Below are 24,150 nucleotides of genomic sequence, written 5' to 3'. Positions count from 1 at the left end.
TACATTAGTTTGTAAAAGTGCCTTTCTAAATCTGCATGGTGTTACACAGAAATATATTTTTGCATATGCTGGTTGTTAGTCGAAAGCATAATTCCACAAAATAAATCCTTGCCCTACTAAAATTTCCTAAAGTATTGCTCATTTAATAGACCAAAATATCAAGACTTCCTGGCCTACAAAAACACTTTATGCAGGGAAGGAAATGAAGAAATTGGATGCTTTATTAGACATGAAAGTTAGGAATAATCTCTTCCTCGTGAAGTGCCAGAAGTGAATATTGACTATGACATATTTCCTTTCTACAGTCCTGTGGAACAAAGAGTATATGTAATTTGCATGATGTTCCTGTCAGAGGACTAACATGATCTTCAGCATGGTTATGGTGAGGGTAACGGTAGAGTCTAGGCTGCCAGGAGCCTCACACTAATGATGGCCCTAAACATTTTCCAGCCCGTCTTAAGCCAAGATTCAGTAATGGATTACTGAAAATGACTGACAAATTGAAACTAGTTTAGCCACTTGTTACATTCCTACTCTTGCCCAACAATAAAATATAATTCCTTTGTTCATTTTATCAAAATAAAATGAATGTTTATGCACTTACCTAAACATTAACTGAAAATATGTGTTACAATAGCTTTTAACTTCTCTGTATTCTCACTGGAGAGAAATCAGTTGTTGTAACTGACTAGACACGCTGAATAAGTGCAGTGACTACAGGAAGTTAAATGTTTGTGGCAAGAAATATGAACATGATGATCAAACAGAGACTGAGAACTTTATCATTAAAAAGAAATAAAGTTTAGAATTCAGCATTAAAAATACAATACAGAGCTATCAAAATGATAAGTAGAAGTACTTACAAATGACACATACCCAGATTAATGTGTGTAAATGCACATGAATTAAAAGAAAATGAAATATGCAGTTTTATTATAAAAGATTACGGCATGTTCTTGAAAACTATTTCTGCAGATCAGAATATAAGGGCAGAGGAGTAGCAATATTTGTTGAAACAGACAAGAATTATGATAGCAGTATGATTGTAGATACAAAAATTTACCCAGAAATAACGAATAAGATTTTGAAATTACAGGTATTGTGCACAATGAATTAAAGGTATTCTGTGTCACCAGGTGACAAAATAAATACATTCCTCAAAGTCAAATCTACTAGGGGAAAAATGAGTTTGTGTAATTTGTGGTGATATTAAAATTGATATGCAAAAAGAGACACAAAGAAAGCAAAAATTTGAGGAGATGCTAATACAGAACAACATGAGGGCAACTGTAATGGAATCTACAAGAGTAACTTTGGAAACTGAGTCAGTTTTTAACAATATTATCAATAACATAAATAGCAACAAATGTACAACAAAGGTACTACAAACAGGACCTTCTGATCGTTTTGGACAGCTGTGTGAAGTATATGGAAATCTAAACCTACAAACAGAAGAGAAATCAAAAAATGGAAAATACAGGATGGAATGTAACAATATTATGAGAAGGAAAGTTGCTACTGACCATGTAGTGGAGTTGCTAGGTCGCAGGTAGGCACAACAAAAAAAAAGAAATAAGTATATCTTTTGGCCGTTAAGGCCTTCATCAACAATAGACACACATACGCGCATGCACACACACTCACGCAAGCGCAACTCTCACACATGACTGCAGTCACAGGCAACTGAAACCACACTTCGAGTAGCAGCATCAATGCATGATGGGAGTGGCAACTGGGTGGGGGTAAGGAGGAGGCTGGGGCAGGTAGGGGGAGGGATGGTATGGTGGGGATGAAACACAGTGAAGTGCTGCAGGTTAGATGGTGGGCAGGGGAGAGGGGTGGGGGGAGAAGAGGAAAAGGAGAGAAATAAATAGATATAAAAAGACTGGGTGTGGTAGTGAAATGACAAGCTGTGTAGTGTTGAAATGAGAACAGGAGAGGGGCTGGATGGATGAGGACAGTGACTAACAAAGGTTGAGACCAGGAGGGTTACAGTAATGTAAGATATATTGCAGGGAAAGTTCCCAACTACGCAGTTCAGGAAATCTGGAGTTAGTGGGAAGGATCCATATGGCACAGGTTGTGAAGTAATCATTGAAGTGAAGGATATCATATTTGGCAGAATGTTCAGCAAGAGGGTGGTCCACTTGTTTCTCAGCGAAAGTTTGTCGGTTGCCATTCATGTGGTCAGACAGCTTATTGGATGTCATGTCTAGATAGAATGCAGCACAGTGTTTGCAGCGTAGCTTGTAGACCACATGACTGGTTTCACAGGCAGCCCTGCCTTTGGTGGGAATTCTTCTCTGTGGCTGGACTGTGGGACTTCAGGAGATGATGGGAGACTGGAAAGATAAGGCATGGGAGACGGTTTTTGTACAAGGTTGGGAGGACAATTACTATCTGTGAAGGCTTCAGTGAGACCTGCAGTATATTTTGAGATGGACTGTGCTCATCTGCAGTGATGATGAGCAGATGTGATGAGCACAAGTGGCTAGGCTGTAAAGAGGGACTTCTTGGTATGGAACAGGTGGCAACTGTCGAAGTAGAAGTACTGCTGGTGGTTACTAGGTTTGATATGGATGGAGGTACTAATGTGGAGGTGCTAATGTAGCCATCTTTGATGTGGAGGTCAACATCTAGGAAAGTGCCTTCCTCCCCATCCCAGCCTCCCCCTTACCTCCACTCAGTTGCCACTCCCATTATGCACTGATGCTGTTGCTCACAGTGTGATTTCAGTTGCCTGAGACTGCAGTCATTTGTGTGAGTTGCATTTGCGTGAGTGTGTGTGGATGTGCATATATGTGTCTATTGTTGACGAAGGCCTTAATGGCCAAAGCTATAATTGTGTGTGTATTTTTTTGCTATCTGCGACTCAGCACCTCCGCTATATGGTGAGCAGCAACTTTTCTTCTCATAAACAGAAGAGAAAAATGTAGAAAGAGATATTGGGCTCTTAAACCAACAAAATATCAACATATTTAATGTAATGGTGAGAAAATAACACTGGGCAGATGTTCTTAAAGCTCGGGGAACAGATGAAAAATACAGTGCTTTTAAAGAAACCTTAACATATTACTTCAGTATAGCATTTCCAAAAACCAAGAGGACAAGGAAAAAGCCTTCAAAGCAAGCAGGGTGTGACAAAGGTAATAATAAAACAGGAGGCTACATTAGGAGTGATGGAACAGAGGGAAAATTTTGAATTTTACAGACAGCATCATAAGAAGTACAGAGAGTTGATAAGACAAGAAAAAGAGAGGTCAGTTAATGAGATTATTTAAAAATCATCAAACTGGATGAAAACAGCCTGGGATATAATTAACTCTGACAGGGGCAACAAAAAATACATGCAGAAAACAAATGAAATAGAAAGTGAGTAACAAAATCATTACAGACAAAACAGAAATCATCAACATCCTGAATAATAACTACATAGATACAGTAAAAAACCTAAGGCATCCATTTTAATAACCAAGGAACTCATCCCACCATAGTGAAAAGTAACTCAAGCCACTTGGTTCCCCTGAAATTGGTATCTAAAGACAAAGTGACAAAGGTTATAAGAAACCTTATTGGGGAAAAAAGTCTGCTGGACATGATGAAGAGTCAAATGACCTAATCAAGCAGGTGGCATCAGAAATAATTACACCACTGTTGTATATAGTCAACTGTTCATTCCAAGATGGAATATTTCTTGATAAATTACTTAAGGTAGTACCTGTATAAAAAAAGGGAAAAGATGATGATCCTAAGAATTACAGACCAGGATCCTTAGTATCAGGCTTCTCCAAAATATTAGAAATGCTCATGCTCAACAGACTAAGTGCTTACCTGGAAAATCATAATACACTAACTTCAGCACAGCATGGATATCAGACAGGGAAATAAATGGAAACAGCATTTGAATCATCAACAGAATTTATTGTGTAGCTCTTAGACAACCAGATGGTAATGTCTGGAGTTTTTCTTTACTCATCCAAAGTGTTTAACACAACAATCGTGCAGTCCCAGTAAAGAAACTAGAGACAATCAGCAGACTCGATAAAATCATATCTCAGTAACAGGAGCAAATATGTAACCATTAACAACTTAAACAAACCAGAAGTTAGAAGCATCAAATATGGTGTACCTCAGGGTCTGTTATGTGACCTATTGTCTTCAGTTTATTTGTAAATAATGTACAAACATGTGATAATGAAGATAAGACATTGTATGCAGATGATATGTCTGTGCTAAATCTTGCCAACAACTTTTTCTCTGGTGATTCAAACACTTTCACAGTCAATAATACTGCACGACGACTCATGGACAATGTGTTAATTATTAATCTGAAAAAAAACTATGTATAGGGTTTTCCACATTAAACAAAAGGAAGAACAGATAGATGTTTGTCTAGGTGAAAAAGAACTGTAAGAAGTAACTTCATTTCAGTTGTTAGGCGTAACAATAGACAGTGAGCTAAGTTGGAAGCAGCAGATGAATAGCATATCAAACAAACTAAACTCTGTGATATTTGTAGTGAAACAACTTGCTCATTATGCACATAAGAATCTCTTGTGCACTTTTTGAACCATAGATGCAATGTGGAATCACAGTATGAGAAAACTAAACCATCACAAGAATGAAAACATTCACACTACAGAAGAAAGCCATTTCAATCACATTGAAAAAGAAGTAAAAAGAATCTTGTAGAAACAGTTTCAAAAAACTTTTATTTTGATATTTCCATTATATATTCTTGACCATTGTGGCTGCATTAAGAGATCCCACAAAACTGGAGACCAATGTATTTATATAACACAAGAACCTGAAAAACATTGCTGAGCATTTCACACAGACTTCAAATTTTTGAAAAAGGATCTACATACGGTAGTAGGGAATTAATACAAGTATTGCCAAGAGAGTTACAAAACCTCAAACTGATACGATATACCCTGCATCCCTAAAAAAAGTTGGTAAGAGAAGAAGAATAAATGTGGTGCACAATATTAAGAGACTAGAGTTACAAATTAGTGTAAGAAACTAAACTTGTATTAAAACTACTCATCTCTGCCCAAACTCTTTGCCTGTGTGTGTGTGTGTGTGTGTGTGTGTGTGTGTGTGTGTGTCCTTTCGTCTTTCCCTCTCCTTCCCTCTTTCCTGACGAGGCAACTGTTGTTGCGAAAGCTAGAATTTTGTGTGTATGTTTGTGTTCGTTTGTGTGTCTATCGACGTGCCAGCGCTTTCGTTCGGTAAGTCACATAATCTTTGTTTTTAGATACATTTACAATATCAGATTCACAAAAATGTATTTTAACTCTGGTGTAAATCATTTACCAATATGTACATAATGTGCAAGCTATGGTACGTTATTACTGTGTGGTCTATTATATGTATATTGTCTAAATGGGAGCAAAATGATGTGTCCTATATTACAACTACATACCTGTACAAAACGTAATTTATGGGACCAATAAAAATAACCAATACAATGTTTCTAAAATTGTCAGTTCACTACTTACCTGCAGAAGGGTTCTCCATTTCATATAAAATTAAGAATAAATGATGGTTTTTTAGTTGCCAACCCACAGAATTATCTTCATCTGAATGTATTAAATTTGTGTTGCTATTAGTGGGTTTTATTTTATTTATTTATTTATTTATTTTTATTGTATTGGAAAAATAGGGCAATATGTAACTATAACTGTTGTAAAGCTTCTCTTTTGTTGCTGTTCTTTAATGGTCTAACAATTTTTTCATACCCTTGCAATTACATTTTTTTCAGGGAAATAAGCATTCTAGGCCTTGTTCTTATTGCAATTGGAACAGGAGGCATTAAGCCCTGTGTATCATCTTTTGGTGGTGATCAGTTTGTGTTACCACAACAGGAAAAACAATTAGCTCAGTTTTTCTCATTGTTCTACTTTGCAATCAATTCAGGAAGCTTAGTTTCAACATTTATTACACCCATTTTAAGAGAAGATGTTCCCTGCCTTGGCCAAACATCATGTTATCCTCTCGCTTTTGGAGTGCCAGCAGCTTTGATGATAGTGTCAATAAGTAAGTACAATTTATTATTTTACAAGTCCCAGTAAATACTGTGAATTTAATTTCAAATACTATTTGCTTAAAGCTTTATAACTGATCTTATCTTAATTTATAATTGATGATGTAATAGGCATTCACTTCTCTTTAGATTATGTTTCACAAAGCTTGTACTGAGTGAGATGGTTGAGACACTAAACTCACATTCAGCAAGAGCAGAGGTCAAATCTGCATCTGGTTATCCATATTTAGGTTTATGGTGGTTATATAAATAACTTATAGTCATTGCAGGACGTTTATAAGCAAAGAGTCTGCACTGGAAGCAGAAATTAAGTGATTAGGCTGGTGTGCCAGAATATCTGATCCGGTTATAGTAAGGAAAAATTTACTTCTAGCTATCCAAGTTAGTTAGTTTACTAGGTGTTATTCAGTCATTGCTTAGGCCTGTGAGACATCTTAAAACTGGTATCATTTTATGCCATTAGTGAACTGAACTAAATTTTTAATAAAGTTATGAAACTGTATTTAAGTAAAGCTCCATTGGTAATGAAATTGAGTGATCTTCAATAGTGAAAATTATTCAACTGTAAAACAGTTACATACAGACAGTAGGAATTGTAGGTTAAAATTATCACTCATTACACATAATAGAGCTGCAGGAAAGTGATCATCCTGAAGTGTATTAAACATGTGCATTTAGACACACCAAATTCCAAAATTTCTCTCATCAAGTAAGAGAAACTTAGTATTGACATAAATCAAGAAAACAAAATAATACTAAAACACACTCTTCAGTGAAAATTTATATAACAGAATATTTGAAAAGAACAACTGTTACTCATAAGTAATGTGAAAAATAGAGCCTTAGAAACTGGAGAGCAGTTGCTACTTACAAGTCACCAGAACAGTAACTGCTGAAGGAACCCTAATTTGGCACACCTTAACAAAAGACATTCTACCTACAGTTCTAAGAGTTCAAAAATTATCTAATTAGGAGAAGATAAATATAAGTAAGAGTAAGAAAGAACATATGGAATATACAGGTGGCAAAGGAAAGGATGGGTTTTCAAAATTAATCACTAGACATTCATTCATTCATTCATTCATTCATTCATTCATTCATTCTACTACAGTTCCATAGGTCCCATCTGCCTTTATGGATGTGACATAAGTCAAGTAATAATGTAAGTACTTTAGGAGTAAATGAGATAACTTACTGAAAATAAGCAGCATATACATAAAAGAAAATATACAAGAATTTACATTTTCAGAGCACTCCAAACAACTGCATGCTTGATATACTGTATTCTAGCTTGTCACTGCCACACAACAGTCACAAACACCTACAGTAAGTCTAAACTTATATAATAAACTGGCACAATCTGTCAAAACCCTCACTCCATTTAAATTTAAGGAGGTATTAGACACATGGCTCAAAAATAAAGCATTTACTCAATTGAAGAATATCTTGGAAGTAATATGAAAGGAATGTATAAACAATTAAATAATGTAACTATCATTAACTAAATGTGTAAAACTTTATAATTAATTCATGAATGTAAACTGTATAATGATTATTGCTGAGATTTTCTGATTAGTAATAAGTTTATGTATTTATATGTATTCATGTATATGTAAAATGTTGTGAGTAAAATGTACAAATTACTAACATACTAAAAAAATGTATGTATATGTATGCATAATGTAATATTTACTAACAACTATACTTATACAAAATATGTAAAATGTATTTTGACAAAGCCAATTGCATGGTAAACATGCTGAATGGCTAATAAATAAACATATGAAACATAAGAGTCATTGGCAGCATCTCAGCAGGGGGACTGGGACTGATTGGCAGATTTGTGACGGGATGTGGGTTAGGAGGAGATAGAGATGGGAGGTGGAAGCAGGGTTGGGAGTGGGTGACTAGTGGCTTAGATAAAGGCTCCAATTGAATGGATAAGAATGTGAGAGGGAGGTAGAGAGGGGGCGCAGGACAGATGCACGATCTAGGCACATGTTGGAACCAACGGTGCACAATGAAGATGAATTGAAGATGTGAGTTGGAAGGGTGTGATAGGACAGGGGAAGGGGCAATAGCTGGATGGAGGGTGTGGTGTAATGTCTCGGGAATTTCGATGCAAATTCTAGAGATCCTTGGCTTTCCACCATCTCGAACACCTGATATTTTAGATATGAAAGTGAGAGATGGGAATGTGTCTACTGTGCCACAGTTTGTGTGGACAGGACGGGTGTGTGTTATGAAAAAACTTAAGTTGTGGCAGTCTGTTGGCACTGACAAGTGGTGGCCCCGCACGCTTTGGAAGCCATATGTCCAGTACAAGGAGTAATTAAGGTTTTTGTTTGGGTCCTCTCACTTGGGTTACCACGTTATAATGTTTTCCTGATGACTCGAGACTGTGTGGTACTGGGGTGCAAGACTCTCACATCTCTCGTGGGTGATTTACGTATTGTGTGCAGCCAATCTTCTTCTGAGGACAGACGGCTGTGTCGATCTTCACAATGCTTCTTCTTCGAAGGTTATGTGCTGGTTAGGGAAATATTACTGAACTACTTCTCTACCCGTGAAATGATTCATTACTCTCAGAATACTTTCACATCAACTCTGCTATATTTTCTTTTTCACAATAAAACAATTACACAAGTTTGACATGCTCTTTCAACATTCGTAAATCAACCCTGTCTGGAAAACATCAGTACTTAACATATACCATTACAGTCTATTTTGGTTTTAATAATCCTTGTCAAAACAGTTCTTGCTCTTAGCAAGTCAAACAACAGAGTATATGAGTCTCTAGACAAAACATATTTCATTTGTTCCCAACAGTCACTACTATTTCAATACTAAAGAGTAGCCCTTGATTACTCCTTGTACTGGACATACGGCTTCCAAGGTATGCACAGCCACCACTTGTCAGTGCCAAAAGACACAACTTAAGTCTTCTCATAACACATGCCTGTCCTGCACGCACATAAACCATGGTGCAGCAGACACATTCCCATCTCTCATCACTCTTGTATGTAAAATATTGGGTGTTTGAGATGGTGGAAAGCTGAGGGTCTCTAGAATTTGTGTCAAAATTCTCAAGGCACTACAGTGGGCACAGTGAATCAACAGAGATGGAGTCCAGGAGGGTTACAGGAGTGAAAGATGTGTTTCAAGGATAACTTCCTTCAGTGTAGTTCAGAAAATCTGGTGCTGGAGGGAATGATCCACCTTGTGAAGTGGCCACTGAAATAGAGAATGTTGTGGCACTGGATGGTCAACATTCTTGGCCACAGTCGAATGGTGGCTATTCACACTGATGGGCAGCTAGCAAGCTGGTTGGTTGACATACTGACATAAAAAGCTGTCAGTGATTGCAGCAGCATTAGTATATGACATTGCTGTTTTCACACATGGTCTTTTCTCTGATGCAGTATGATAAACCAGTGGGAGGACTACAGTAGAAAGTGTTGGAAATGTGGATTGTGCATGTCGTGCACCTGGATCTTCCACAGGAAGTGGCATAGGGTTAAACTAGGATGTTGTATACGTTTGGTGGGTGACTGAACACCACTTTAGGATGAGTGGAAAGAATCCTGGTTAGGATGCCCCTCATTTCAGGGCATGGATGAGAGATAATCAAAGCCTTGGCAAAGGATGTGGTTCAGTTGTTCTAGTTCAGGGTAACACTGGGTGACAAAGAGGGCCCTCCTTTGTGGCTGATTCTTGGGGGCGGGGGGGGGGGGGGGGGGGAGGGGGGGGTTGGTGAGAGGACAACAGGTGTATGAGGATAAGGAGAGGGAAATCTGTTTACAGATTAGGTTTGAGGGTTAGTGCTTTTGTGCGAAGCCCCTTCAGCATCCTGGACATGAGAGTTCTCATCACTGCAGATACGCTATCTATAGGTGACCAACCTGTATGGGAGGGATTTCTTGGTATGGACAGGAATGATAGCTGTTGAAATGCAGGTTCTGTTGGCAATTAGAATGTTTAATATCAGCAGAGGTGTGGGTCGAGCCATCAGATGTGGAGGTAAACATCCAGGAAGGTGGCGCATAGGGTTGAGGAGGATTCGATGAAGCAGATGGTAAAGAAGGTGTTGATGTTTTGAAGGAATGAGGATAGGGTTTCTTGGCACTGAGTCCAGCTCATTAACATATCAGGATGACCGATGAAACATTTGAAATAGCAGGGTGTTATGTTATGATATGTGGGTACTCATGGCTGTGCCACTGATTTATTTACATACCTTCCCCTCAAAGGAGAATTAGTTGTATGTCAGGATATAGATAGTAAGGTATATGAGGAATGAGGTAGTGGGAACATTGGAAGAATGTTGAGAGGTGGTGGTACATAATGCAAGGCCATTGGCATGAAGGCTGTGAGCATATAGGGAGATGGCATCAACAGAGACAAGTAGCGATCCAGGAGGTAAAGGGGTGGAGATTCAATGAAGGAAATGGTTAGTGTCTCTGATCTGAGAGACAAGGTTTTGGGCAATTGCTTGGAGGTGTTTGTCAGCCAGATTGGAAATTCTTTCAATAGGAACACAATAACTAGCTACAATGGGACATCCAGGTTTGTTAGATTTATGAATTTTTGGGAGCACATAGAAGATGGGTGTGTGGAGTGTCATTGGGGTGAGGAGGGAGATGGACTGGAAGAGGTTATGGGATGGTTCTAAGGTTTTCTGTAGGGATTGGAGGTTATGTTGGACCTCTTGAATGAGATGATATAAGCATTCTTCCGTGTAGTCACAGAAACTCATCATGGTGATGGTGGAGCTTTTGCCTGCAAGGAGGATGATTGTCAGTATCTGTTTTCAGGTTGTGTATGGCTGTTCTGTCTCCTGCTGAAAGTTTAGTGTTCTTGGGAAGAGGATGGTAAGGACAAATTGGAGGCATGGAATTCATGGAGGATGATAAGGGGTGGAAGGTGACAAGGTAAGGAGGATCACAGTTGGATGCTGATATGAACTGGGAGAGGTGAGGTCCATTGTTTGGATTAGGTTGTCTTTGGTTGGAGGGATTGGTGGCAAAGAACTGGTTAACAATAGTGTTTTGGGTTTGTTTGGGTTCTGAATTTCATGGAGTATCAGGAGGGAGTTCTGGAGGATGTGGGAAAAATGGAAATGTCAACTAGGCAAGGTCTGTGTGTTGTGAGGGGTTGTCATGAGGGTGTACTGTGGGTAAGATAGATAATAATGTGTAGTGGTGCTCCAAGGCAGGAGTAGGATGTCACCACGTTTGACACTTCATGGAGGTGCTATCTTGAATGCTCTTCCGGGTGTTGTAGGGCAAAGCTCTAAATTTCAGAAATATGGTGTATATATTCAGGATTAGACAGTAACAGTATCTTGTAGGGGGAGCAGAGATGATTCTGAGATGACTGTGCCATGGAAATGTGTGCTATGGCACTGTGCAGGTGAGGGTGATGTGCAGCTGAGCAAATTAACAACCTGAGCCATCTGGATGGATCCTTCCCTCCACTTCCAGCTTTTCTGATCTCCACAGATGGCAATTATCCTTGAAAGACATCCTTCACTCCCATAACCATTCTGGCCCTAGTCTCCTTGAACCCACTGTCCCCACACCCTCCATACAATGGTTTCCCCTTCCTCTGTCCTGTCACATACTAACAATTCATGTCCCTACATTATCTCCAGCATGTGCCATTTCCCACTAAAATTTAGTATTTGTGGGGATCCACAGCCATCAGATGTTTAATAAATGTAAACATAGTCCATAGCAGGCTGTCATGAGATTTTTATTTGGTTGTGTGATTAGCTACGTGTCACTGTCAAGCACATATAAACCAACATGGAAAGGCACTACATTGTCTGCATACATTGCCATGTATAAATTACACTTTACACATCTCACAATATAATGGAGATCCCTTAGACTGCAGTTTTGTGTGTGTGTGTGTGTGTGTGTGTGTGTGTGTGTGTGTGTGTGTATGTGTGTGTGTTTTTTGACGTCCAGCAATGAACTATGCTACAAAATTAATTTTGTATTTGAAACTGTTCTCTGCACATTTCAGATGAATATTGTGAACAACAGTTTTACAAGTTATTGTGCTTTATGGAAAGTATGTACAAGAAAATTATGCTGCAATGCTGTAATGCTCATTTGTATCATGTTTGAGAGCTGGCCCTTTTCAAGTGCTTACCAACAAGCACTTGGACACAGTCGCCATGCCAATGAGCTTCAGAATGCTTAGTTCACAAGTATTTGAAAGGATTTTTTTCCATTATCTCATTCTGAGTCACAATATTCATGCTGAATGATGATGGAGATTCCTGGGAGGAACAACACATAAAATAAGGGAAAGGCAACCACTCACCTATAGCAGAATGATTTGTGGTGCGTAGAAACATGCAACAGTAAACAATATTCACACTAGGTTTGAGCTGCTCTTTTCTCTGTAACACAAATACAGACATTCACACACAGTCACCCAAATGTGCACCCCCACAGTTGCCACGAGAAAGCACAAGAGCTCAAAAGGTAGTGTGGAAATAGTTTCCTGTTGCGTGTTTCTATGCACCACACATCAGGTCACTCTAGGTGAGCAGCTGCCTTTCCCTTATTTTATGTTATAATCACACTGGCATTTTCAGTGGGAAAAAAACATTATATATATCTAACACATTCTGTAAAAGCCTTAGCAACTGTTACTATATAAGTTGTTTAACTGTCATACTGTTTTGCAGTTGTCTTCCTCATTGGAAAATCACTTTATGTCATAAAGAAGCCAGAAGGAAATGTGGTTTTAAAAGTTTCAAAATGTATTACCGTAAGTATATCTATTTTATTCGTTTTTGCTTTACCTTAGTGATTTTATTTCTCTTTTAAGTTCATCTGGATTTGTCACAAAGGTCATTTTCTGTACTACTATAACATGTATTGATAGGCTTGTAAGTAATGGGGAGGAGACGTGGTAATTACAATGATAAATCATTCCCATTCCCTTCACTTGCTATGAATACTTTTATTTTCATAGCATATACACATAGAGCACATATTTACAGAGACTTAGCAAAGTACAGTTGTCCTTGTTGCGGTATGGCAGCAATATTATGGGCGGGAGGAGGGGGGGGGGGGGGGGGGGGGGGGGGGAAGAGCCCACAGGTTTGATGAATGGATGAGCAAATCTGGTAAATAAGACAGACTGTTTAGGATATGCTACAGCTCTACACTATTTAGTCTAGATATTGCCGCAGCTTTAGTGCTTGGATGATTATAGATGAAATCATTCAGGCAGTCCTAAGAAATTAGACCATTCTAAGCATACAGGTAACAAATTGCAAGTCAGTTTAAGTATTCAGAGGATAGTAACCATAATTCAAAACTCCTAGGGCACTGATTTGATTTGATTTTTTTGTTCGGTCCTGTTGATTACATATTGTTCAAAGGGTCTACTAGTAATATAGTCAAGGGGAATAATACAAAATTATGTGAGTGAATGCTTACAATATTAGAATGAATGGAATTACACATTTTTATCCCAGTGCCACAATTAGATAATGAAATTTACATTTTGTCATTATGATTTTTTTATCTTCATTACATAAGTAAGTTCAAATGAACACTTAATAATGTAGAGTAAATGGTAATACACATTTTAACCTAAGATAGAAATAAATTTACATTTTATCACTATAATTTATGTTAGGAGTACACAATTTTGTCTTCCTGAAGTAAGCAAAAAATTTTTCCTCTATTTTTACTCAAAAGGATGCCTTATTACTCCAGGAATTCATTCATTTTATAAAAAGTTTGTTCTCTGAGGAATGTTGTTAGTTTCCTTTTGAATATCTGCACGTTATCAATTTCCTTTTTTATACTTTTATTCTTGACTCAGTTACTCTCCTATGCATTTTTGTCAGAGATGCAGAGTCTTCGTGGAAATTTTTCCCCATCTTGTGTTATGCTTGTGAATGTCACAGTTTCTCATTTTATCCCACTGTGGCTGATGCTTGTGTGTTTTTATTTAGCACTCTCTCCTTTACAGAAATTAGATTTGCTGTTAGTATTCTATAAGTACAAAACAAACTTCAGTATTGCACGAGTATGATTTCAGCTCTTAGCTCAGTCATGCTTACAAGCATCATCTCATGGTTTAGTGACTTGTACTAATGGCCACAATGAATAGCTATGCAGCTATGTAAACTATACAGAATTCCACTCACAGCTGAAATGAATAGCAAAGTTGATTGCATTATTCATCAGTGCTTTGAAAAATAGTAAAATTTAGGAGAGAAGGTATACTTTTTTGAAGTTTGGCAATAATTTTCATTTATTACCAACTTGTTTTCAGCCTTATAATGCACTCAATGGCCAAATACGTATTTTGTAGTCCCTTGGTTCTCTCATGTTCACACTACTTGAATACCACAGTTCTTCCCGACAGACTACATATAATTCTCCACAGTGGTCACAGATGATATTATATTTGCTAGCTTATGCTAAAGGCTTGTAATAAAGTTCTTGTAATACAGTTCATTCACATTACAAAATTCTAGGTATTATTGGCATAAATATTTACATATAAAGCTAAGAGACATAAGGTACATAAAATTTCATGATACTCACTTCAGCAACAGATTGTTGCATATAATGTGAAAATTATGTATGCATTTAACTGACAATTTGTTACAAATTAGTATGACAGTAATTAGTCAGAACTTTGTCACTTAAATCTGATTTCTCATAATCTTTTTATGGAACAGTATGCTTTTTTTCTTAAGCCACTCTGCTAAAACAATTTTAAATGTACTGTAGTAAACAAAAGGGCCAACTTTAGTAAGTTGATTGAAAAATCTAAGGTCTAGAATTTGTGGCATTTTTCAACCTTATGTGGTCTACAGCAGGGTATAACAGCTGATTGTCAAGTTCTTGTGTTGTGTTCATGTACAGACATCCTAAAGTTGAAATAATTTTAATTCTCTATTCTTTTTTTAATTTGAGAAGGCATATACATATAGAGGTTAGGGATATTCATAACACTGGGCTCTTTGAAGTTATCTTCATGAGATGAAGTAGGCTATATCTTTACTACTGTAGAATATCCTAGCCACACTGTGGCCATTACTATTGTGAAATATGGCTCTCTATTAGCGGGTCTTACTCTTTTAGCAAGAGTCTCTGGAATTATTGCAACATATGATACACTGTATGATTAAATGATGATGGCATCCTCTTGGGTAAAATATTCTGGAGGTAAAATAGTCCCCCATTCGGATCTCCGGGCGGGGACTACTCAAGAGAATGTCATTATCAGGAGAAAGAAAACTGGCGTTCTACGGATCAGAGCGTGGAATGTTGGATCCCGTAATCGGGCAGGTAGGTTAGAAAATTTAAAAAGGGAAATGGATAGATTAAACTTAGATATAGTGCCAGGAGGAACAAGACTTTTGGTCAGGTGAATACAGGGTTATAAATACAAAATCAAATAGGAGTAATGCAGGAGTAGGTTTAATAATGAATAAAAAAATTGGAGTGCAGGTAAGCTACTACAAACAGCATAGTGAACGCATTATTGTGGCCAAGATAGATACGAAGCCCATGCCCACTACAGTAGTACAAGTTTATATGCCTACTAGCTCTGCAGATGATGAAGAAATTGATGAAATGTATGATGAGATTAAAGAAATTATTCAGATAGTGAAGGAAGACGAAAATTTAATGGTCATGGATGACTGGAACTCGATGGTACGAAAAGGAAGAGAACAAATTGTAGTAGGTGAATATGGAATGGGGTTAAGGAATGAAAGAGGAAGCCGCCTGGTAGAATTTTGCACAGAGCATAACTTAATCATGGCTAACACTTGGTTCAAGAATCATGAAAAAAGGTTGTATACATGAAAGAACGCTGGAGATGCTAGAAGGTTTCAGATAGATTATATAATGGTAAGACAGAGATTTAGGAACCAGGTTTTAAATCATAAGACATTTCCGGGGGCAGATGTGGACTCTGACCACAATCTATTGGTTATGAACTGTAGATTAAAACCGAAGAAACTGCAAAAATGTGGGAATTTAAGGAGATGGGACCTGGATAAACTGAAAGAACCAGAGGTTATACAGTGTTTCAGGGGGAGCATAAGGGAATAATTGACAGGAATGGGGGAAAGAAATACAGTAGAAGAAGGATGGGTAGCTCTGAGGGATGAGATAGTGAAGACAGCAGAGGATCAAGTAGGTAAAAAGACGAGGGCTAGTAGAAATCCTTGGGTAACAGAAGAGACACTGAATTTAATTGATGAAAGGAGAAAATACAAAAATGCAGTAAATGAAACAGGCAAAAAGGATACAAACATCTCAAAAATGAGATCAACAGGAAGTGCAAAATGGCTAAGCAGGGATGGCTAGAGGACAAGTGTAAGGATGTAGAAGCTTATCTCACGAGGGGTAAGATAGATACTGCCTACAGGAAAATTAAAGAGACCTTTGGAGAAAAGAGAACCACTTGCATGAATATCAAGAGCTCAGTTGGAAACCCAGTTCTAAGCAAAGAAGGGAAAGCAGAAAGGTGGAAGGAGTATATAGAGGGTCTATACAGGGGCGATGTTCTTGAGGACAGTATTATTGAAATGGAAGAGGATGTAGATGAAGATGAAATGGGAGATATGATACTGCATGAAGAGTTTGACAGAGCACTGAAGGACCTAAATCGAAACAAGGTGCCGGGAGTAGACAACGTTCCTTTAGAAGTACTGACAGCCTTGGGAGAACTAGTCCTGACAAAACTCTACCATCTGGTGAGCAAGATGTATGAGACAAGCGAAATACCCTCAGACTTCAAGAAAAATATAATAATTCCAATCCCAAAGAAAGCAGGTGTCGACAGATGTGAAAATTACCAAACTATCAGTTTAATAAGTCACAGCTGCAAAATACTAACATGAATTCTTTACAGACAAATGGAAAAACTGGTAGAAGCCGACCTCGGGGAAGATCAGTTTGGATTCCGTAGAAATGTTGGACCACGCGAGGCAATACTGACCCTACGACTTATCTTAGAAGAAAGATTAAGGAAAGGCAAACCTACATTTCTAGCATTTCTAGGCTTAGAGACACCTTTTGACAATGTCGACTGGAATACTCTCTTTCAAATTCTGGAGGTGGCAGGGGTAAAATACAGGGAGCAAAAGGCTATTTACAATTTCTACAGAAAGCAGGTGGCAGTTATAAGGGTCGAGGGACATGAAAGGGAAGCAGTGGTTGGGAAGGGAGTGAGACAGGGTTGTAGCCTCTCCCCAATGCTATTCAACCTGTATATTGAGCAAGCAGTAAAGGAAACGAAAGAAAAGTTCAGAGTAGGTATTAAAATCCATGGAGAAGAAATAAAAACTTTGAGGTTTGCCGATGACATTGTAATTCTGTTAGAGACAGCAAAGGACTTGGAAGAGCAGTTGAACGGAATGGACAGTGTCTTGAAAGGAGGGTATAATATGAACATCAACAAAAGCAAAAAGAGGATAATGGAATGTAGTCGAATTAAGTCGGGCGATGCTGAGGGAATTAGATTAGGAAATGAGACACTTAAAGTAGTAAAGGAGTTTTGCTATTTGGAGAGCAAAATAACTGATGAAGGTCGAAGTAGAGGAGATATAAAATGTAGACTGGCAATGGCAAGGAAAGCGTTTCTGAAGAAGAGAAATTTGTTAACATTGAGTATTGGTTTAAGTGTCAGGAAGTCATTTCTGAAAGTATTTGTATGGGATGTAGCCATGTATGGAAGTGAAACATGGACGATAAATAGTTTAGACAAGAAGAGAATAGAAGCTTTTGAAACATGGTGCTACAGAAGAATGCTGGAAATTAGATGGGTAGATCACATAACTAATGAGGAGGTATTGAATAGAATTGGGGGGGAAGAGGAGTTTGTGGCACAACTTGACGAGAAGAAGGGACCGGTTGGTAGGACATGTTCTGAGGCATCAAGGGATCACCAATTTAGTACTGGAGGGCAGTGTCGAGGGTAAAAATCATAGAGGGAGACAAAGAGATGAATACACTAAGCAAATTCAGAAGGATGTATTCTGCGGTAGGTACTGGGAGATGAAGCAGCTTGCACAGGATAGAGTAGCATGGAGGGCTGCATCAAACCAGTCTCAGGACTGAGACAACAACAACAACAACAACAACAACAACAACAACAGCAGCAGCAACAACAACATAATACACTGCACTATTTTTTGACACTACTAACTTGTTTGTATTGTCTAGTACAAAAGAGATCAATAAATATGATAACAAAATAACAATAAAACAAAACTTATTACAGAAGAGGGTTATCTGAAAAGAAAAACACAGTCCTCCAGACACACTGCAAAACTGTATTCAGAGTACTTAAAATATTAATAGAACCCTCACTATACATGAAATAAAATGTATTTAATGTATTTTAGACAAATGCTGACTTTCATAGCCGCAGTACCCAAAACAGGACAGCAGTCCACATACAGTGAATGAAACAAACCAACACACAAAAGCATGTGACCCATATCAGTTTTAAACTTTATGACAGACTGCCAATTTACATCAGAAAGTTACTAGAGGAAAATAAATTTAAAGCAGAATTTGAAAATATCGTACTTAAACAATGTATACTTGGCAACAACATTTTACTGGTATGTTTATATTAAGCCAAAACTGAAGCTAGAGTCTTTTGCTCTTAATATTTTCATTAAGTTTACATATCTGACAGAAAAATGCTGTCTGAAGTAAAACTTTTAATGAAACTTTTCTTATTATTTGTTGCTTATAGGGAACAAGAGTATAGGCTTGAAAAGAACAGGCTATGAATTTATAACAATAAAAGACTGTATGTATATGCTGTTATAAAAATTTATAATGTGTTACATTAGAAATAAAATTTAAAATCTCCAGATACTGACTGAGGTGTGCACTAAGTTGCATAAATATTTTTTTGCTGTAGTAGATGAAAACAAGAGCCAAATAGTATGATAGTAGTAGTTTTTTCCCTCAGATTAGCTCTTTTTCTCCTAATGTGCATAACCAGCATCATACACATAAAAAACTTATAATTTAAAAGAAACACCAGTCTCTTTATTAATGTTCCAGTATTATATTACTGTTGATAAATTGCTTTTTTTCGCATAATGGGTGGACAACTAACCAGTCCTGCAGTATTTGTTTGAACAGTCATTTTAATAATTCTTGTACAGATTGTGGGAGCTTATTAAATAATTTGTGTTCCATGAGCTCACAGCTTTAAGTGATTTTGACAGTCTGTGGTGCGGAGTATGAATGCCTCTATTCTTTCATCTGCCATAACAATGTAAAGTTTCTCTGCAAAGTTGACTTGACAAATAAACTGCTCTTGACAACTTATCACTAATGTATTGCACATGTTGACCCCAATATAATTTATCATCTAAACATACCATCAAACTGGGTGATTTTGGATGGTTTTGTCATTATTTTGATTGTAGCTTTTGCATATATTGTTAGGTTAAATTGATTGTTATTGAAGTGGTAGGGTATATGTGTAACGAATAAAATATCCCAGAACCAGAAAGTGTATGTGTAGGTATATTTATCTGAGGCAGTTAAATAAAGTGTCTGAAGTCACCCCATGGATTGGGGCAATTTTGTACATATGTGTTTTTAAATCTCTGTCCGAAGTTACAGTATATAGAGGGTGAATTTGGACAGTTACTGCCTTTTTTTAAAATTCTATATGCTTTTTATTTGATTTTGGTGACATTTTACACCTTTTAAGGTAGCCCTTTGTTACGAATAAGTGATATGGAATGATATAATGAATTTTATATATTACAGATAAGTTTTTATTTTGCAAGAATTTAAATAAATTTTTTTTACTGTTCTCAACTGAAATATAAGAAACAGACAGAAACAAACAAAGTAATTTAACTAAAAGGTCCAAATAATTTTTCTCACTTGTCATTCTAAATTAAGTTGCAAACACTTAAAATAAATGATTGTCTTCAAGTCTAAAGCACATCTTCTCGAAAAATGTTGGTTTCATCATAGTTGATAATGTTGCTAGGTGGGAGATTTTCCAGCTTTGGCTTGACACTGGAAAAAAAAACATGTTAACAGTCTCTTTGTTCACTTCTGCACAAGTTCGTTTAATATTTTTGCTTAAGCAAACTGAAAGATCTTCTGACTGTCATTTGAGGAATAAATGTACCCATTCTTCTCCTGGAAAATTATTACAAAATTTCTTCTCTTTTTGGGCAGATTTATCAAGGTAGCCCTAAACTAAATATCTAATATCCAATTTAGTGAAAGGAAATCCCCAATGTACAGCCCTCAAGATACCTTGCTTCAACATTTCTTCTTCTTCTTCTTTGTTTAGCACTGGCTGTCGCCCCATTTTTTTCAGATGTGCTTCCTGCACTTTATTTTGTAGGGTTGATTTAGGTATACCATACAAATCACAAGCTTTTCTGTATGATAATTTACCACTCTGAATATCACGAACAGCTTTATCTAAAAGTTCTGGGTCATAATTATACTGTACTGTAGCACCTCTCCCACTCTTACACATTCTTGACATTGTCCGAAATCACCCCACACAGTACACAGTTTTACAAAAACCGTCATTATTTTATAACCTTGCATGAGAAACTCGACAAACTTGTACAGAAATTGTCTCAATGCTGTTAGCTACTGAGTGCATTGACAATTACAGTTATAATAACTTCCCACTCAGCACAACAATAGAAAGTTTCCACTTTACGATAATGCATGGATTTTTAACACTGAGACTGTTTGTCAATTATTCACCTAGGGAAACAATTAACACAAAATAAAAGTTGTGGAAAGCGATTATTGCAATCTTGCACTTAAAATAACTGGTGCATGGACGTTAAAATAAGTAACTCTTTGTTTCTATGCAGTGGCAAAGAGTAAATAAGCCATACTGTTCGAATTTGCCCTGGTGTCTGAAATCACCCCATTTGACGGTACTCCCAAGAACTAAAAACAGCTTGGATCATCTCTTAGAAGCTTGTCGTAAGGCTAAAAACCATCTGCTGCATTATGATTTCATTCAGCAAGAATCCATTTGCTTTAAACGAATAGGCTGCTTCTTTTAAGACTACTGTAGTTTTAAGACTACTGAAATCATTACTACTGTAAATAAAAATTGTATCATCTGCATATAGCACTGTAATTGACTTAACAGATGATGGCAAATCATCAGTAGTTATTAGGAACAGAAAACGCCCAGCACAGATCCCTGTGGAACACCTACCTGGACTTCTATTTTGAATATTTTGTGTGAGGGAATTCCACTGGGCTTAATTTGCTAACACTATACTTCACACAAACAGCCTACAATGACTGCTCTTGCCTGTTAATATATAGCTTCACTTGTTCCACATAACACAATGAATGAATAAGTGAACCACTTGGCCCTTTGTTTATCTTGCTCTCTTAGTCCTGTATCACATGCTTCATTTCTTCTATCCTGGTAGTAGGCAGCACAGAAGTCTGCTACAAGTGGAATCCACATTTCTGTTTGTGTTGTGTTGAAAAAATTATGTGGAAATGACTGTCAGTGATAGTATTCTGCATATAACATTAAGTATCGTGACTCGAATTTAGCCTAAAGAACACAGTAAAGAAAATTTACTGGTGTTTCTAATATCTGTGCATGTTAAATGAATGTTTGATTGTCAGTACAAAATGTTAGATGAGCTGAACTGCCTGAACAGCTTTGTTGAAAGTTGTATCACTTCTTTCATTTCCATTTGTGACTGTGCAGCTCCCCATTGCCCATATTTATATGTGTACACTACTGATATCAGTTTTAAGAAATAGTCTGAATTCACTGAACCAACTTGGGCATTGATATATAACAGCTCTAAACACCAAATTTAATCACTCAACACTGGTTCACACACCCCAAGTCCCTTTTAAAATTATTTAAAATTGTAATTTTACAGAAATACTCCCATTTAATCTCAATTCTGAGAGCAGTTGAACACCATATGAAACATGGCAGTGGAGACCTTTCCATAATTTCTTACAGCATCATCATGTTGTGACATGTCACAATAGAATGCAACATATGCTGCTGTAGTTTGTGTCTTGGAAGATATCAATAGAATGCACAGAACACTGTCATTCTGGAAACTTCCAGAGTGATCATTCTCATAACTATCATTAATGACAATTCTGTAAAACAATTAATTTTTTTCAGTGTTTGGTTGGTTAGCAGGTTATACATGAAAACCTTAATCAGCAAAAGAAGCTTCTGTTACAAACACATTAATTATTTTTCCAGTTGTACTTTTCAGCTGATGTTCGTTTATAAAATTGCTATCTTGCTTTTCTGTTAATGAACTGAGTCTTGTACTTTTTGTTCAATATTTATTGATTGCTAACAGAGTAGGAAGTTTAGGGATAAAGACATTCCCAGTAAACACTGCTGCAGGGGAAGGAAATAAGTGACAGAGGAAAGAAAAGCTCTTGCTTTCTCACACAGTACTGACACTGCACACTAGACGTCTGTTTCACATTATAGTTGAGGCAAAAGAAGATTCCTGGCATCTGGCAGGGCTTTTTCAGCTGTCACCTGCAGGCAGAAATGGTAGGCATCTGTAAAGCTGCAACATGCTACATCACTGGTAGAGGTAGATGCATGGAGCTGCCACATCAAACCCATTGCCGCTATTTAGGGTCTTCCTTTGCTAACTCTGCTACAGGTATCTCAAAAAGTAAACAAAGGCAGTGACTGATGACCTTGTTGTTTGGTTCCTTATTGATTTTCCCCTCCCACCCCCCAGTCAATCAAGCAGAAAGCATTAGACAAAAAATTGCAGGCAACTGCTATATTTTGTGATCTGTCAAAGGCATTTGAGTGTGTAAATCACAATATCCTTTTAAATAAATTAGAATATTATAGTGTAACAGGAAATGTTGCAAAATGGTTCAAATCTTACATCTCTGGCAGGAAACAAAGGGTGTTATTAGGAAAGAGACATGTATCAAGCATCATCCAACTGGCAACTAATTACATGTGGGGTCCCACAAGGTTCCATTTTGGACCCCTTACTTTTTCTTGTGTATATCAATGACCTTCCATCAGTAACATTACCAGATGCCAAGTTAACTTTGTTTTCTGATGATACAAACATTGCAATAAATAGCAAATCAAGTGTAGTCTTAGAAAGGTCAGCAAATAAAATATTTGTGGACATTAATCACTGGTTCCTAGCCAATTCTTTGTCACTAAACTTTGAAAAAAAAAAAAACTACATGCAGTTCAGAACTTGTAAAGGGTGTCCCACGAGTATATGCCTAACATACGATGACAAGCAGATAGAAGAAGTGGACAGTGTTAAATTCTTGGGATTACAGCTTGATAATAAACTCAACTGGGAGGAGCACACCATAGAACTGCTGAAGCATCTTAACAAATCTCTATTTGCAATGTGAATTGTGTCAGACATAGGGGATATAAAAATGAAAAAGCTGGATACTATGCTTACTTTCATTCCATAATGTCATATGGGATTATTTTTTGGGGTAATTTATCAAGCCAAGCTAAAGTTTTCCAGGCACAAAAATGTGCAGTAAGAGTTACATGTGGTGTGAACTCAAGAACATCCTGTAGAAGCCTGTTTAAGGGGCTAGGGATACTAACTACTGCTTCCCTATATATTTATTCCTTAATTAAATTTGTCATTAAAAATATCACTTTTTCAAACCAACAGCTCAATTCATGGAATCAGTACTAGAAATAAGAATAATCTTCACAAGGATTTAAAGTCACTTAGTCTTGTACAAAAAGGTGTGCATTATTCAGGAACACACATTTTCAACAACTTTCCAGCAGCTATAAAAAAACTTAACAACCAATGAAATTCAGTTTAAGAGAAGCCTAAAGGATTTATTGGTGACCAACTCCTTCGACTCCATTGATGAATTTATCAGTAAAACCAACTTTATATATAAACAAAGATGCTGTAACTTACCAAATGAAAGCATTGGTATGTTGATAGAGAAAAAAAAAAAAAAAAAAAAACACACACACACACACACACACACACACACACACACACACACACACACACACACACAAATTTCAAGGAGAGGGAAAGACGAAAG

At 37.1% G+C, this 24,150-nt stretch overlaps 1 protein-coding gene across 3 annotated transcripts in view; it reads left to right on the top strand.

The window, feature by feature from the left end:
- Nucleotides 1-24,150, top strand: part of LOC126188860 (peptide transporter family 1) — a 322,186-nt gene that overhangs the window by 227,077 nt on the left and 70,959 nt on the right. For all 3 annotated transcript variants that reach the window (XM_049930502.1, XM_049930503.1, XM_049930504.1), the window contains 2 exons: nucleotides 5,765-6,039; nucleotides 12,750-12,832. In XM_049930502.1, the coding sequence (XP_049786459.1) occupies nucleotides 5,765-6,039; nucleotides 12,750-12,832 (358 nt within the window). The remainder of the gene's footprint in view (nucleotides 1-5,764; nucleotides 6,040-12,749; nucleotides 12,833-24,150) is intronic.

Source organism: Schistocerca cancellata, chromosome 5 (genome assembly GCF_023864275.1).
Source record: "Schistocerca cancellata isolate TAMUIC-IGC-003103 chromosome 5, iqSchCanc2.1, whole genome shotgun sequence".
Classification (NCBI taxonomy): Eukaryota; Metazoa; Arthropoda; class Insecta; order Orthoptera; family Acrididae; genus Schistocerca; species Schistocerca cancellata.
This window is presented reverse-complemented; position numbering and strand designations above follow the sequence as displayed.